This window comes from Diospyros lotus, chromosome 7 (assembly GCF_014633365.1).
Source record: "Diospyros lotus cultivar Yz01 chromosome 7, ASM1463336v1, whole genome shotgun sequence".
NCBI classification, from domain to species: domain Eukaryota; kingdom Viridiplantae; phylum Streptophyta; class Magnoliopsida; order Ericales; family Ebenaceae; genus Diospyros; species Diospyros lotus.
The window spans coordinates 27476965-27491894 of record NC_068344.1 but is presented as its reverse complement, the minus strand read 5'-3'; the positions used below and the strand labels follow the sequence as shown (position 1 = coordinate 27491894).

Sequence of the window (14930 nt, the reverse complement as noted above, 5' to 3'; positions counted from 1 at the left end):
TTCAATTGTTGCTACCATACATGTGGAAAGTGTTGAACTTTTGGCCTATGTTGCACGGAAACACGAAAACACTTCATAGATGATGCTTCTCCGTTTTCGAAACGTTTCAGAAATATTTCTTATTCCCGTTTCGGACTCAATTTATGTCTATTTTTTTAGAAAAACATCTATTTTCACGTTTCCGTTTCCCATTAAAAACGTTTCCCGTTACCGTGCAACATAACCTTTGGCCACGTTGGAAGGAAAGGGTATTAATTTAATTAGAAAGCTGGACATATCATTTGTAATTTATAATAAGTCTTAGATGGCAACCGATTTTGTCCCATTCCTATAGAATAAAGTATTAAACTTTCTACCCTCAAGTATTTTATATATTTACAAAAATAATCTATTTTCAAAAATTGATTTAGGTCCTCAAGCACATTTTCTTTCTTACCATAATAACTTGAAATTAATACTAAAATTCAAAAATCAAAATTATGCAAAAGATATGAAGATGGAATGATTGAAGATTCATTAAGCATTGAAGCTCATGTAGTTTGGCAATTGGCAGAGCAATGTCTGAGATGAGATGAGAGAGGCGCACTTAGATGCCTTGTTCTTGACCTGTTCCGAAGGAGGGCCGGTTTGGAAGCTTCCATGGTTGCCTCGGCACATTATGTATTTGTGTATATATGATTGGTTGGTTGTTGCCAGGCCTCCCTTGTTGACTCACCCCTGTCAATTCAGACAACTGGGGTGGTGTCACCTTCTAGTTCTAGATACAAAGTGACGGGGAGTTCCGTTCCGCGTCTTATTCCTGAAATTTTAAAAAATAATAGAAAGGGGTCAGTTAAAGAGTAATTTACTGAAAAATCAACGCAGAGTGAATGCCTTGCCTTGGCAGTATTTTGGCCGGTGGAGGGCAGGTGAAGGGCGTCGTCGGTCGGACTTGGCTTCATTGCTTTGACTCTCTCTCTCTCTCTCTCGCCTCTCGGTTCTTTGATTCGTTCGTTGGCCTGACGCTCCAGAATCCGATCCCGTTTCAACTTCTTTGTCTTCCTGGTATAGCATCCATATTTATGCTTGTAAACCTTCTTTTCCTTTTTCTTCGCCTGAATTTCTCTATCTGGTCTCGATTTCGCCATTTACGTCTTCTATTGATATATTTTTTTTATGCATAGAGACATTCATTCGTGGTTTCTTGTCGATGTGCTTCGGTATGTAAGTATCTATTTGCTTATTTGAATCAGATTTCTGTCAACGCGATAGGCTGAAATTGTGCTAGTGTTGGATTCGGAACTGTAGCTTTGTACGGTTTCCAGTTCGATCGACTAGCGAAAGCCCTCTGAACACCGATTCTGTTGTGTGCGTATATGGAAGCTTGAATTTGAATCGAGCGTATTTGTCGGGAGGCACAAAATGGGAGGGGTTTGTTCTTCCCGGAATTCAGGACGTAAAGTTGACTATTATTCAGCGAATCGTACAGTGTATCAATCAAATGAATTCAGGAAACAGAGATTATCGACTGACATTAAGGTAGAAATTCAGAGTGATTCCGCTTATTCTCCAGCAAGAGATAGTATGGAGGAGAGGCAACCACAAGACTGGAGGCTATTAAAAGAATCCACTTCGTATCGTGAGATGGGGGCCAGAAGTGGGTATGCTAGCAGCGAGGATGACTTTTATGACGGGATTCCACGCTTTCCGAGGGCTCTTTCCCTCAAGTCGAGATCATTCAGGTCTCGGCAGGCTGCAAAGGCAGGCTTTCTATTCTCCCTTATTCTTGTTTTTCTTTTTCATGAGATTTCTTTTGGTAATCTTGATCAGTACTTGCTCTGTTTTCCCTGATTGAGTTAGTTGTATTCCACTCTGTAATTATATATTATCCCTCCCACAGGTTGACTGGATATGTTTATGGTGTGTATCTGCCCTTGGTTTTATTGTATGGCTGACAAAGTTGACAGTGTTTGAATTTTTAAGCTAGAAGCTAAGAATGAATCCTGAGTTGACTCTTAGCAATAATTTTATTTTTAAGTGTAGTTCTAGGCTTTCTAAATGGACCTCGGATATTATGTGATCGTGGTGATTGATGCCCAGGGAGCATAACTTTATTTGTTCAGTTTTCTTTTCATAGAAAGGCCTATAAGTCCAAATTCACATACTCTAGAATTGCAGGGAGGATTGCAGGTAACTTGTAAGACCAACAGAAGTGGGATCTATCATCTCTCTCTCTCCCCTTTGGAATTTTCCTGTAGCCCTTCTACTGCCTTTTCGCTTTAGTTAATTTCTTTTTGAATTACTGGATGCAGAGCTAGACTGCATCTTAGAAACTTGGCACAGCAACAGTAGTGCCTGCCATAATTGTTGGATCTTTATAAGTCAAGTATCTGTCCATAAGCTGATCTTTAGCTTGCTTCCCTCTCAAGTGAAGAAGAGAACATTTCTTCAAATTAAGATTTCAACTCCTCAATAACATTGTATATGTACTTATTAGATTAAAAGCCTTTTTAACAAGTGCATTTTGTTAGTGCTGATTATAAGTACTTAAATTGGCTTCATATGGGCTAAACTTCTTTGGAACTGAGATATCACAATGCTTTGTAATTTTAGTGGCAAGACCTCTGGAGTTTGTCAATGATGCCAATCTTTCAATGTTTGAATTGTGGCATATTTTTTTCTTTTTATCATCACGTATAGAATCCTTATCCCAGTAAATTACTAAACTAAATCATTTTTTATTGGATTGTACCCATTTCTTTGATTAGATTACTTCTGTAAAATGCCAACTAACTGCTTTGTTATTGCAGGTTTCTGAGGTGAGCTCTCGCTTAGCTGGTAGTCTTGGGTTAGGGAAGGCTGTTGAAGTCTTGGATACACTTGGAAGTAGCATGACTGGTTTGAACCAAAGCAGTGGCTTTGTTTCTAATGCAACAACTAAAGGCAATGAACTTCAAATTTTAGCATTTGAGGTTGCTAACACAATTGTCAAGGGTTCCAGCCTTTTGCAGTCTCTTTCAAAACGTAGCATGCGGCAGTTAAAAGAAGTGGTTCTTGCTTCAGAAGGTGTGCAACAATTAGTTTCAAAAGACATGAATGAACTCCTGACTATCATTGCCAGTGATAAGAGGTCAGTATGAGAGAAAGGAGTTAACAAGTTTACTTTGGTTAAGGAACTTACTCTGAGCAATTAATACAGTATTTTTATTTCTTTCTAAGATCGCAAACTTGATCATTTTTTAAAATCTTATACAGGACAGAGTTAAGAATTTTTGCAACAGAAGTAGTTCGTTTTGGAAATCGTTGTAAAGATTCTCAGTGGCACAACCTGGACCGCTACTTTGAGAAGTAAGTTATGGCATTGATATTCTTCTGTCAAGCTTATTCATCTTCCAATGCTTGCCATTTTCTTGTTTCTGACTGTGTTTTATTGTTTCAGACGTGCTACAGAAGTTGCCCCTCCTAAACAGTTACAGGAAGAAGCAGAACAGATGATGGTACAATTAATGACCTTGGTTCAGTATACAGCTGTAAGTATTTTCATTTATTACGAACTAGATTCCAAGAGCTTCAGAATTTGGGTTGTATAGAGAGAGCCTTGCAGTTGGTCAAGAAAGAATGGTGACTTTTCCATTTAAAAAATAGTAATACATGGATACTTAAGAGCAAATTGGAAAGAATTTTTATGGATTTATATTTTCTACATATCCAAGGAAAAGCAATTGATTACCAACTGTACTTTTGTGAGGGATATATATATATTTTAAATGCTATAGTTAGTGGGCATTGCAGTTCAAATCAATTTTTGGCATTGCATTTGCCATTTGGGTAACTTAGGGTTTTAGGAATCTCTAGACATTAAAACAATTCACAAGCTCCATTTGTTTGAACTAATACTTTTTGGCAAATGGTTTCTTGCATTCCAGCTGTTTGGATACCTGCTAAACTTATAGTATATGACAAAAACGTCCGAATTCATGCTAAGCTTCGTATTAGAACAACAACATGCCAAACTTGTATCCCACCATGTGGAGTCGGCTAAATTGTGGGATTCTATCTTTCTATTCATTTCTATCCATTGCCTTATCTATGACAGACAATTTTGATGATTTTCTACTTCTGGAGACCTCTTCCCAACTGTTTCCAATAATTGTATCGGATTCTTTATGTTGGCAAATTTTCCTTTGAATACCAATGTTAACTTTGCAACCTGAAGAAAAACATAAATTACTAGTTCTAATTTCCTTCTATTTCAAATATTAAACATATTATTTCTCATTCTTGCCAAGGTATCATCACTGTTCAACTTTCATGTAGCCAAATAGTCTTATCAACTAGGATCCTCAAAGACCAAGCCAGCTGTAACCATCTTCAGTATCACTCAACTTGGCTGCAAATTGAGCCCATAAATTTTACCAATAATAACAACTCCTATAAAGAAGTTCCACATATCAAATCCTAACCATAGGTGTGCTTGTCCCAGGTATAATCTCTATCTCTACATGGCCACCAGTTGCTTTGCCACATCAATGTCCCAAATATCAAGCCACTTGGTCCACCAAAGGGATCACCATGGCTTCCAGCCACATGGCTGTGTATGTGGACATGTGAAGCATTGTATAACAACCATGACTTGTCCACTTGTGCCACAACATGAGAAGTCCAACTGCATCTTAGTATAGGACAGATAGGGTACAAGACTATTGTTTTCCCTGTATGGTTTCTTATTCTTAGCCTTGGAAGTTCTTTCTGATTCCTCCACTAGGTTGCTCCCTTAAACAAGACCTTGCTTCAACTTCCCATGTCGGGGTTTTCCTTGCCCTTGAGAGTTGTTGCCTCTTACAATGTCATTTGACTATCAAACTTTTAGAACACCATATTATATGTAGTGCTTTTATTATGCTGCTTGATTAAACAATGTACTTGTTTGTTTTTTGAAAATGCAACCTTGCAAGCAGGGTGCATAAAGTTAAAGAAGTGATAGATTTCAGTAATCAGTTCATGCAACCTAGTATTCCCAATCCACCTGCTAGGTACTGAATTCAAGGATACAACAACAACAACAACAACATATCCAGCCTTTATCTTACTATGTGGGGTCGGCTACATGAATTCTAGACTTCTATGCATTTCTGTCTTTTGTCATATTTTCATTTAGGCCCATACGCTTCATATCAAACTTTAATGTCTCTCCCAAAGTCTTCTTGGGTTTGCCTCTACCTCTTTTTTTGACTAATTGTTCTATTTCATCAACTCTACTCACATGAGCATCTCTTGGTCTCCTTCTCACATGGCCAAACCATCTTAGTCTAGTCTCTCTCATCTTCTCCTTGATTGACACTACTCCTACCTTATTACGAATAACCTCATTTCTAATTTTATCTTTTCTTGTATGGTCACGCATCCATTTTAGCATCCTCATCTCTGTTACGCTCGTCTTTTGCTCATGCTGGTATTTGACTGTCCAACATTCTGAGCCATACAACAAGACTGGTCTTATAGTTGTCCTATAGAATTTTCCTTTCAGTTTTAGTAGGATTTTACCATCGCATAACACCCCTGATGCATTTCTCCATTTTAGCCAACCTGCCTTAATTTTATGCATGACATCCTTGTGAATTTCTCCATCTTTTTGAATCACTAATCCCAAATATCGAAAATGGTCTTTTCTTTGTAAGATTTGGTCTTCCAATTTTATTATAACATCATCCACTCTTACATTCTTACTAAATTTACATTCCATATATTCTATTTTCCTTCTACTTAATTTAAATCCTTTAGATTCTAAATTGTTTCTCCACAACTCAAGCTTAGTGTTCACTCCCTCTTTTGTTTCATCCACTAACACTATGTCATCTGCAAATAGCATACACCATGGCACCTCTGTCTGAATGTGTTTAGTGAGTTCATCAATTACTAAAGCAAATAAGTATGGACTTAGTGTAGAATCTTGATGCAGTTCCATTGTAATTTTAAATGGTTCAGTATCCCCTTCGCATGTTTTGACCATTGTCTCTGTACCGTGATACATGTCCTTAAAGGCTTGTATATAGGCTATTCGGACTCATTTCTTCTCTAAAATCCTCCATAATACTTCTATAGGGACCCTATCATAGGCCTTTTCTAGATCTATAAACACCATATGCAGGTCTTTCTGATGATCCCAATACATTTCCATTAGGCGCCTCAGTGGGTATATAGCTTCCATTGTTGACTTAGCAGGCATAAAACCAAACTGATTTTTCAAGACATCTGTTTCTTTTCTGAGCCTTTGCTCTATTATTCTCTCCCAGAGTTTAATGGTATGACTCATTAACTTAATTCCTCTATAATTTTCACAGTTTTGAACATCTTCTTTGTTCTTGTATATAGGGATCAAAGTACTCTTCCTCTACTCATCTAGTATCTTTTTTGATTTAAGGATCGCGTTAAATAATTTCGTTAGCCAGGAGATGCCCTCTTCTCCCATGCATTTCCATGCTTCTATTGGCAAACTAGAAAGGAATTTTACAGATTGTGTTGGCTTCTCTTGATTGTAGTTTTAAATCTTTGCTTCCACATAATCTAATAAATTCCAGAATTTCCTGTTCTACATGGGCTCTGTGGGGGTTATATTAGATGGCATGATTCACCGCCACCAAGATGCATCTGTTTATGCTTATCATTACCTTCACAGACTTTATCAAGACTTTTTGTTGCGCACACAGAAGCACTTGTAGATGATTATAAAATATGTAATAGAGATTTAAAAGTGCTTATATAATGCATACACTTCCACAGACAACATGCTTAGATTCTTTAAAGGTGTCTGCCATGGGTGACATTGAATAAAAAGCTAATTTTATGCACTTGCTCTGGTGTTCAAAATTTGTCCAAGTATCTGTAGCCCGTAGGCTGTACAGTCACTTGTAGAATCTGCTATATGTCTAAAAAGAATTAACTTGTATGTGGATTTGATCGTTTTGAATACCACTCATTTTGGTCTTCATTTCTTTACTGTCTCGTATCAATATTTATGCACTTTCAGGAGGTATCATAAGTCTTGGCTGGATCAGCTAAAATTTTCTGTCAACTTTATTTTCTTTTTTTATTTTTATATCAAGGCTTGCAAATCTTTCCCTGGAGAGATTTTGAGTCTGGAAACAACACTATGATTTAAGAGAACTAGGAGGACATGAACAATAGTTATTGGGCAAAACATTTTCTCTTTCGTTAAAATAAAGTTAGTGCAAGCAATATTACATGCTTCTAAGAATTTTTGGATAGAAGAAAGTGGAACTGAAATTTGAATTAGAAGATGAATGTTGGAGACATTAGGTAACAGTCGCTGATATTTATCAATCACATAAAGATTTATCTTAGTTCACTGCAATGTTCTGGTGGTTTGATTGTATTATTTGTGCACTTGAAATTATCCCCTAGTAAGTGCAGATCTCCTTGGGAACAAGGGTAGCCAACCATGTTTTGTTGATGCACTAGCCTGGAAAATATTCCTGGTGGACCCAGCGAAGGAACCAATATGAAATAATCACCTATAAGTAAACTCAACTCAACTCAACTGAACTGAGCCTTTTTTTTTTAAGCACTTGGGGTTGGCCACATCCATTCTTTTTATCTATTTCCTTCTATCAGGGGCTATAATTTTGGTTAAACCACAACATGTGATGTCTACTTTCATCATCTCATAATTTTGGCCTTCCTCGTCTCCTAACATTGCCCTCAATCAGGGAAGTTCAAGTTTTCCTACCTGAGGCATCTGTTACTCTTTCTTATACATGCACAAGTCATTACCTTTAGGCTATGTTTGGAACGACGACTTTTTGATAAAAATGGAAGAGGAAAAGACAAGAACATAACCTATCCTCATGCATGTACATGTGCACAACATCATTTATTTTCTTTCCTCACTTTTTCCTTCTATAAATCCTAAATCAAAACATAGGAGTAGGACCTCTCACCTCTATCAGCTCATGAATTTATCTTTTCCTATTTCTCTTATTTTCTTCCTGTATTAGGTATTTAGGTTGTCAACATCTGAGTCTTGACCACATTTATTTTACTAAGATGCTGTTTCTTAATTACCCAGCAATTTGTACCACAGGTCATGGGTGGTCTCATGATTTGTCTTGTAATATTCTTCTTTTAATCTCATAGAAATGCAACAGTCTCATAGAAAACTTGAAGCATCCATTTAATTGAGAACTAAAACTTTAATTCTATCAGTTATATTAACACCAATCTCTTCATCCTTGTATTAAATTGCCCCTAGATGCCAAAGTTCCTCACTTTATGTTACTTCTGAAGTGAATATTTGTGTGTTTGATCCTTTAGAAGGGAAACAATAATGCTTTTTTGGCTGCAGGAGTTGTACCATGTGTTTGAAGTACTGGATCTGCTTAACCATGAGTATCTGAATAAGCGTCTGGTAGAGTATAATTCATATGCTTCTCAACGAGGTGACTTTCTTGTCTCTATCTACACGCTCTTCAAATAGGTGCTTCTGTTGAGTGCTTTCTTAGTGCACAATGAAAACATGAAGGCATACATTTGTTGTTACTTTCTGATATTTCAGAAATTACCTTCTAAAGTCTGACACACTCTTTTGCAAGCACTGGTATCTGACCAATGTTTATGCCAGCGACTCAGATGCATAGATATTGGATATCATATAGCCATGTCACCATATCCCTGCATGTATACTCTAGTTCAAGTAAAAATGTGCTATCTTGTTGCAGGCAGACAAACGATTAATATAAAAGTTGGTCTCTTTGATGCATAATAGGATTCTTTCTTTTTCAGAAATGGCTATTATAATTTGCTTTCCAAGGTTGCATTCATGTAGAAAGAATCCTTCTATTGCACTCACGTACAAACAATATATATCAAGACTTAACTATCTTGACCTGAAGGCAGCATAAATTTCTTCTGATATCTCCTTAACCTCCATATAGAAGTCCTATCTGAAACCCATTTGTGATGTTATATGCTAACCATTATCTATTGGTTTTCCTGGCACCTTATTAGCTCACCAAGAAAAAGAACCTGAGGTGCGTAGATTGTAAACATTTCAGCCCAATTGGAATCCTTTTTTTTTATTTCTTCTTTGACTTTATACATAAATTCATATTTAGCTCTGAGTCACCTTTCCTGTGCATCTAACTTTTCCCATGATGAAGGTATGCTTCAGCTTTGTCAATTTACTCCCAGTGGCCAACCCCACCTTGTGGGATTAAGGATTTCCTTGTTGTACTAAGTTCCTCTCAGTGTTACATGAATACCACATCATCACAAATACAAAAGTGAAGACACCTTTTATTTTCTTTCCTTGGAGCATCATGGTTCAATGTGAACCTTGCTTCCACAACGTTCTTATTCATTCATTTATTTTTTGAGGCATCCTTTTAATGTTGCATGACTGGCCTATCTAGTTTCAGTCTAAAATCTTGATTGATAGCTAGATTGGAGTGATGTGTGAACCTCTATTAACTGGTCCAATCATGATTAAACTTCACTATGGATGTCATCTCATCCTTACTCTTCACTTTGCACGCTCTCATGTATTGTGTCACAGTCTCTGTGTCATCATAAGATATTCAATCTTTGTTGTTGGTTTGACCAGGCCAAATGTTGAGAGGAGTTAATTAGCCTTGCAGTTCAAAGTCCATTGTTATTTTCATCACTTGATCCTTCAATTTCCATTTTGGTAGGAGATTTACTGAAAATGTGTGGAACTTCTTGTTTGAGTCCTCATAGCTTTGAATTGTCCAGAAATCAACTTATATTCAAATCCGTTTTGGGTTTGTTTTTGGAACAGGTTAGCCTGTTGTTTTTGTATTCTGAAGTTGTACTGGAAGGGAAAAATGGTGAGGTGGTTGGAAAAGTGGAATAAGATTCAGGATTGTAAATCAGGTGATGTCAAACAAAAGTAGGTGACTAAGAGTTGATAGACAAGGAATGGGTTAGAAGTATGAAAAAATTGAACCCTAATTGTTGAAATACTTTATGTTGGATGTTTATGAGAATCTAGCGATAGGAAAGGGATACTTTGGTATTCTATGCAATGAGGTTAAATTACCCTTCCCCAACCCACCTGAAGCCTGAGATCAGGTATTTTGCATGCTTAGCCCAAATTCACTCTAACCTGATTAAAACCCCTGAAGCCCCAGTCTATCATGTTTGTTTGGAATTGGGGTGGGTTTACCATACTTCTCGGGAGTGTATCCACTGGTGCCTTTACACAACATAAAAAGACAGAAATATGCTATTTCTATTATTATAATTTTGCATGTACTCTGAATGCTCCATGTTTGAGTTTTTCATTCAAAACTTGATTCTTTATGCAGATTAGTGTCGCGTGTCATTTTTATCCTGTCATAATCAGATGCATTTGTTGAAACTTCAGTGGAGCACATGGCAAACTCATCATTACAGCTCAAAGATTAATGTCTTCCAGAGATTTTTTCATGGATAATTTAACTTTATGGTTATTTTTTTCTTTTGTTATCAGGTGACAAACTTGCTGGCTTGAGGGCAGAATTAAAAAACCAGAAGAAGCTAGCAAAAAATTTGAAGAAAAAGTCACTTTGGTCCAGGAGTTTGGAAGAGGTAGCCTTTGGAACTAAGTGCAGTCACCTTGAATTTCCACGTTACTTATCCATCTCAGCAATCTATCTTCTTAAGGGGAAAACGTTTAAATGCATTCACATTCATAATACAAGAAGATTAATTTATGGAACTTTTGCCATAATCACGATATTATATATTGTTAGATCCTAAGGGATCTGGCAATGATCAATTCGAATATGATCCGGACTGGATGAGTGGATAGAGAACTTGGAAGAATTCTCTAGGAGAAACGAGGGAGAATTGTAGAATGAGAGGTAGAAAGAAGTAACAAGAGAGAGAGAGAATTGGAGGGAGAATTCAAGAGTACTTCAATATCATTTTGGATACTTCTCAAAGTGGGGTTAGGCTACAATTTATAGCCTTACCCACGTACATATGTTCCCGTTTCAATTCATAACTGCTCAAGTATTACCCCCTAGTGCTCCATCCACGTACAATCCTTTGGAGCACTATCTCCTACCGTGTTATTTACTACTACCAGTTGCAATTACAATCCCAATTCAATACATCTATTGCCTACAATTACAATTAAGCCACATACTATGGTAAGTACATAACAATACCCCCCCCCTCCCCCTTGAGACGTTTCTTGTCCTCAAGAAATGGTTAGTAGGCTAGGTGCTTGAGGAAATTGATTGAGTAGGTCTAGGAGGTACTCCCATGTATTGTCGTCCTCTTGCATTGTGGACCACTTCACTAGGACTTGCAGAATTGGGGCTCTTTGTTGATAGGTCACTCGTGTCGACAATAGCAGTTGGTTTAAGGAGTTCATTGCTCTCCATAGCTCTTGGGGGTAGGAGGGGATCTACCTACTGTCCCTCTACTACCTTCTTCTGTAGGGATACATGGAAGACATGTGGGTGCCCTCTGGTAGTTGAAGTTTGTAGGCCACCTTGCCAATTTTGTCCACAATAGGGAAAGGACCAAAGTATCTGGGGGTAAGTTTAGAGATAGGGTCTGCAGTGAGTGACTTCAGATGGGGACCCTTTAGCTTCAAATATACTTCCTTTCCTACACCAAATTCCCTCCCATTTCTCCCTCTGTTAGCTAATTGTTTCATCCGATTTTGGGCTATGGCCAAGTCTTTTTTAAGTTGTTGTAGGACCTATTGCCTCTGTTGTAAGTGTGCATCCACTGCTGCCACACTGGTAGGGCCCGATAGAGTTGGCAAGAAGGGTGGCTTATACCCAAAAAGGGCTTCAAAAGGGGACATCTTGTTGGCACTATGGTGGCTAGAATTATACCATCATGGTGCCACAGAGAGCCATTTGTGCTAGCCTCTAGGGTGTACAAAGCACAAGCATTGCAAAGACGTCTCCAAGCATTGATTGACCCTTTCCGTTTGCCCATCGAATTGGGGATGATAGGTTGTGGATAGGTTCAATTTAGCCCCCAAAGATTTCCATAGGGTTTGCCACAGGAGGTTGGTAAATACCTTGTCTCTGTTATAGATGATAGTCTAGGGAACCCCATGTACCTTCACCACTTGGTCTAGAAAGATCCGGGCCACTTCTTTTGCCATGTAGGGATGAGTTAGCCCCCAAAAGTGGGTAAACTTTGTAAACCGATCTACCACCACAAAGATGCAATCTCTCCCTTTAGACTTGGGTAACCCCTCGATGGAATCCATTGACACACTCTCCCATACCTGATTTGGAATGTTAAGTGGTTGTAGCAACCCCAGGTAGGCTACTATCTTGTGTTTGCACCTATTGCATACATCACAGGCTAGTACAAACTGCATTACCTCCACCTTTAGCTTTGACCAATAGAACAATTGCTTGACCTTATGGTAAGTGTTCTGGACCCCGGAGTGGCCCCCCCCATAGGTGAAGCATGCATGGCTTGTAATATCTTCTTCTTCAAGTCTTCATTGTTGCCAATAACCAGCCTTCCCGAATACCTTATCACCCCATTCATGTAAGTGTACCCCTACCTGCTTTCTGGGTCTACAATCAATTGCTCTAAAAGAGCCGGCAAGCTCAACACGGGAGTTTCACTCTTGGATTTTTTTTAACAATTCAAAGGCATCCTCAACCTCCTGTCTCCACACAAGTTATCCTTCTTGAGCAGGTCTGTTAATGGTCTGCTAATCCCCCTCATTCCCCTTCACAAATCATGTATAGTAGCCTATTAACCCCAAAAATCCTCTCAAGGCCTTAAGGGTTGTAAGCCTTGGCCAATAATTAGTTATAGCTGCCACTTTGTTGGGGTTTGTACTCATTCCCCTTCTTGAAATGACATACCCCAAGTATTCCACCTGACTTTATGCGAAGGCACATTTAGACCTCTTGATATACAACCTATTGAGTTTGAGGATCTCAAATGCAGCCCTTAGGTGTTTTAAATGGAGATCGAAAGTGGGGCTATTTATTAAAATGTCATAAAAAATACCAATATGAAGTCTCAGAGGTGAGGTTCAAAAATTTGGTTTATAAGTGATTGAAAAGTGGTTGGAGCATTTGTTAAGTTGAATGGCATAACAAACATAACAAGGAACTCATAGTGGCTGTGGTGGGTACGAAAGACAGTCTTGGGTATGTTAAGGGGGTTCATCTAGATCTGATGGTATCTAGATCTCAAGTCTAGTTTAGTGAAAATGATGGCATGTCTTAGCTCATCTAACAAATCCTCAATTAGAGGGATGGGAAATTTGTCTTTGATAGCAATCTCATTCAATTGGCGGTTGTCAATGCAAAACTGCCACGAATCATCATTTTTTTTAACCAGCAACACGAGGGATGCAAATGGGCTATGGCTAGGTCTTATAAGTGATTTTTGGAGCATCTCCCCCTAACCAACTTCTCAATTTTAGTCTTTTGATTAGGAGGGTATCGATAGGCTTGGACATTGATAGGGGTAGTGTGGGGTTTCAGATTAATGGTATGGTCAATAGGTCTAGCTGGGGCAGGGAATTAGGCTTTGCGAATAGATCCTCAAATTCAATAAGAAGCATATTAAGGAGGTCAGTATGATGTCCTCTTTGCTAGCTTGCAGAGGGTTGCTAACAGTAAGCATGAACTCTCCTTCTGATTCCAGCTCCTCTTCCTTTCTTTCAGTGGCTTGGATTGAAAACAATTGAGCCACTAGACTCATCTTGTGTTTGATTAGCTTCTGCAGCCTCCTCCCCGTAATCATTTTACAAATTCCCAGCTCCTTACTTCCCATGAATATCATATGTTTCCCCTCCTCAAATGTCACCTTCATTTTGTTAAAGTCTGAACACAGTTGGTCCCTAAGCAGGGAACTTGGAAATTGGGTCGAGTATGTCATGAACCTAGGGTTCATAACGAGGCTGGATTGGCAATCGGAAGAATCCGATTGAGTAGAACTAAGAACAGAAAGTTTAGAGGGATATTTGGACAAAAATGGGGGAAGGATGTAGAGAGAAATGAGGGAGAGAAGTAGAGAGAATCAGATATTCAATTCAATAATTTTCAGCATATCATCCCCTTCATTTACATCAGCCTTATATAGGCATATTTGTCCCCTAACAGCCTTGCACATGCAGCCATGTGCACCTAACTAATTGCTAGAATATCCCTAACAAACTATTCTACCATATTACAATAATACCCTTTTATTACTCATAGGGTCATGACAGAGTATTGAGATGAATAGACTCAATACTTTGATTCAAAGATAGGAACTCTACTTATATAGGTTTCTATGCTATCTAGTCCTACTATTTAGGAGATAATATACAACAGATTTTAGGATACAAATGAGTCAAGATAACAACTATCTCTACTCCTATCTACTCCTATTATTTATCCTGATTTTTAGGAACTTGTCTTCACTGTATTTGATCTCTTATCATCATATGATTAGGCTCCATTCGCTGCATGTCTTCTTATCAGCTACAACTTCTTCTCTTTAATGAACTCCTTAGAAGCTAGGACTCTTCAACACCCCCCCCCCCCCCTCAAGCTAAGGAATAGATATCTCTCATTCCTAGCTTGTTAATGAGAGTCTCAAAACCTGGTCTAGACATGAATTTAGTGAGTATTATCTGCCACTTGTTCTGCTGTAGGAATGTATATCAGCCTTATACCTCCCTCTTCAATCTCTCGTTGGATGAAACTTCGATCAATCTGGACATGTTTCATTCTATCATGCTGCATCGGGTTGTTGACAATACTTATGATCGACTTGCTATCATTGTATGGCCTTGTTGGTTTTGTTAGAGGCATTTGTAAATCCTCCATTAGTCTTACCACCCAAATTAGTTCACAAATCCCTTGGGCAATCGCCCTAAATTCTGCTTCAGCGTTGCTTCTAGCCACAACAGATTGTTTTTTACTTCTCCATGTGTCTAACTTTCC

At 38.3% G+C, this 14930-nt stretch overlaps 1 protein-coding gene across 3 annotated transcripts in view; it reads left to right on the top strand.

The window, feature by feature from the left end:
- Positions 1-713: 713 nt before the first annotated feature.
- LOC127806135 (protein PSK SIMULATOR 1-like) overlaps positions 714-14930 on the top strand; it is a 30407-nt gene continuing 16190 nt past the window's right edge. The window contains exons 1-8 of one of the 3 annotated variants that reach the window (XM_052343204.1): positions 714-1044; positions 1166-1199; positions 1288-1740; positions 2790-3109; positions 3235-3327; positions 3419-3509; positions 8342-8435; positions 10487-10584. In XM_052343204.1, the coding sequence (XP_052199164.1) occupies positions 1402-1740; positions 2790-3109; positions 3235-3327; positions 3419-3509; positions 8342-8435; positions 10487-10584 (1035 nt within the window). In that variant the 5' untranslated portion in view covers positions 714-1044; positions 1166-1199; positions 1288-1401. Of the gene's footprint in view, positions 1045-1163; positions 1204-1232; positions 1741-2789; positions 3110-3234; positions 3328-3418; positions 3510-8341; positions 8436-10486; positions 10585-14930 lie in introns of all 3 variants that reach the window. The other 2 variants (XM_052343203.1, XM_052343202.1) reach the window with 2 other exon arrangements.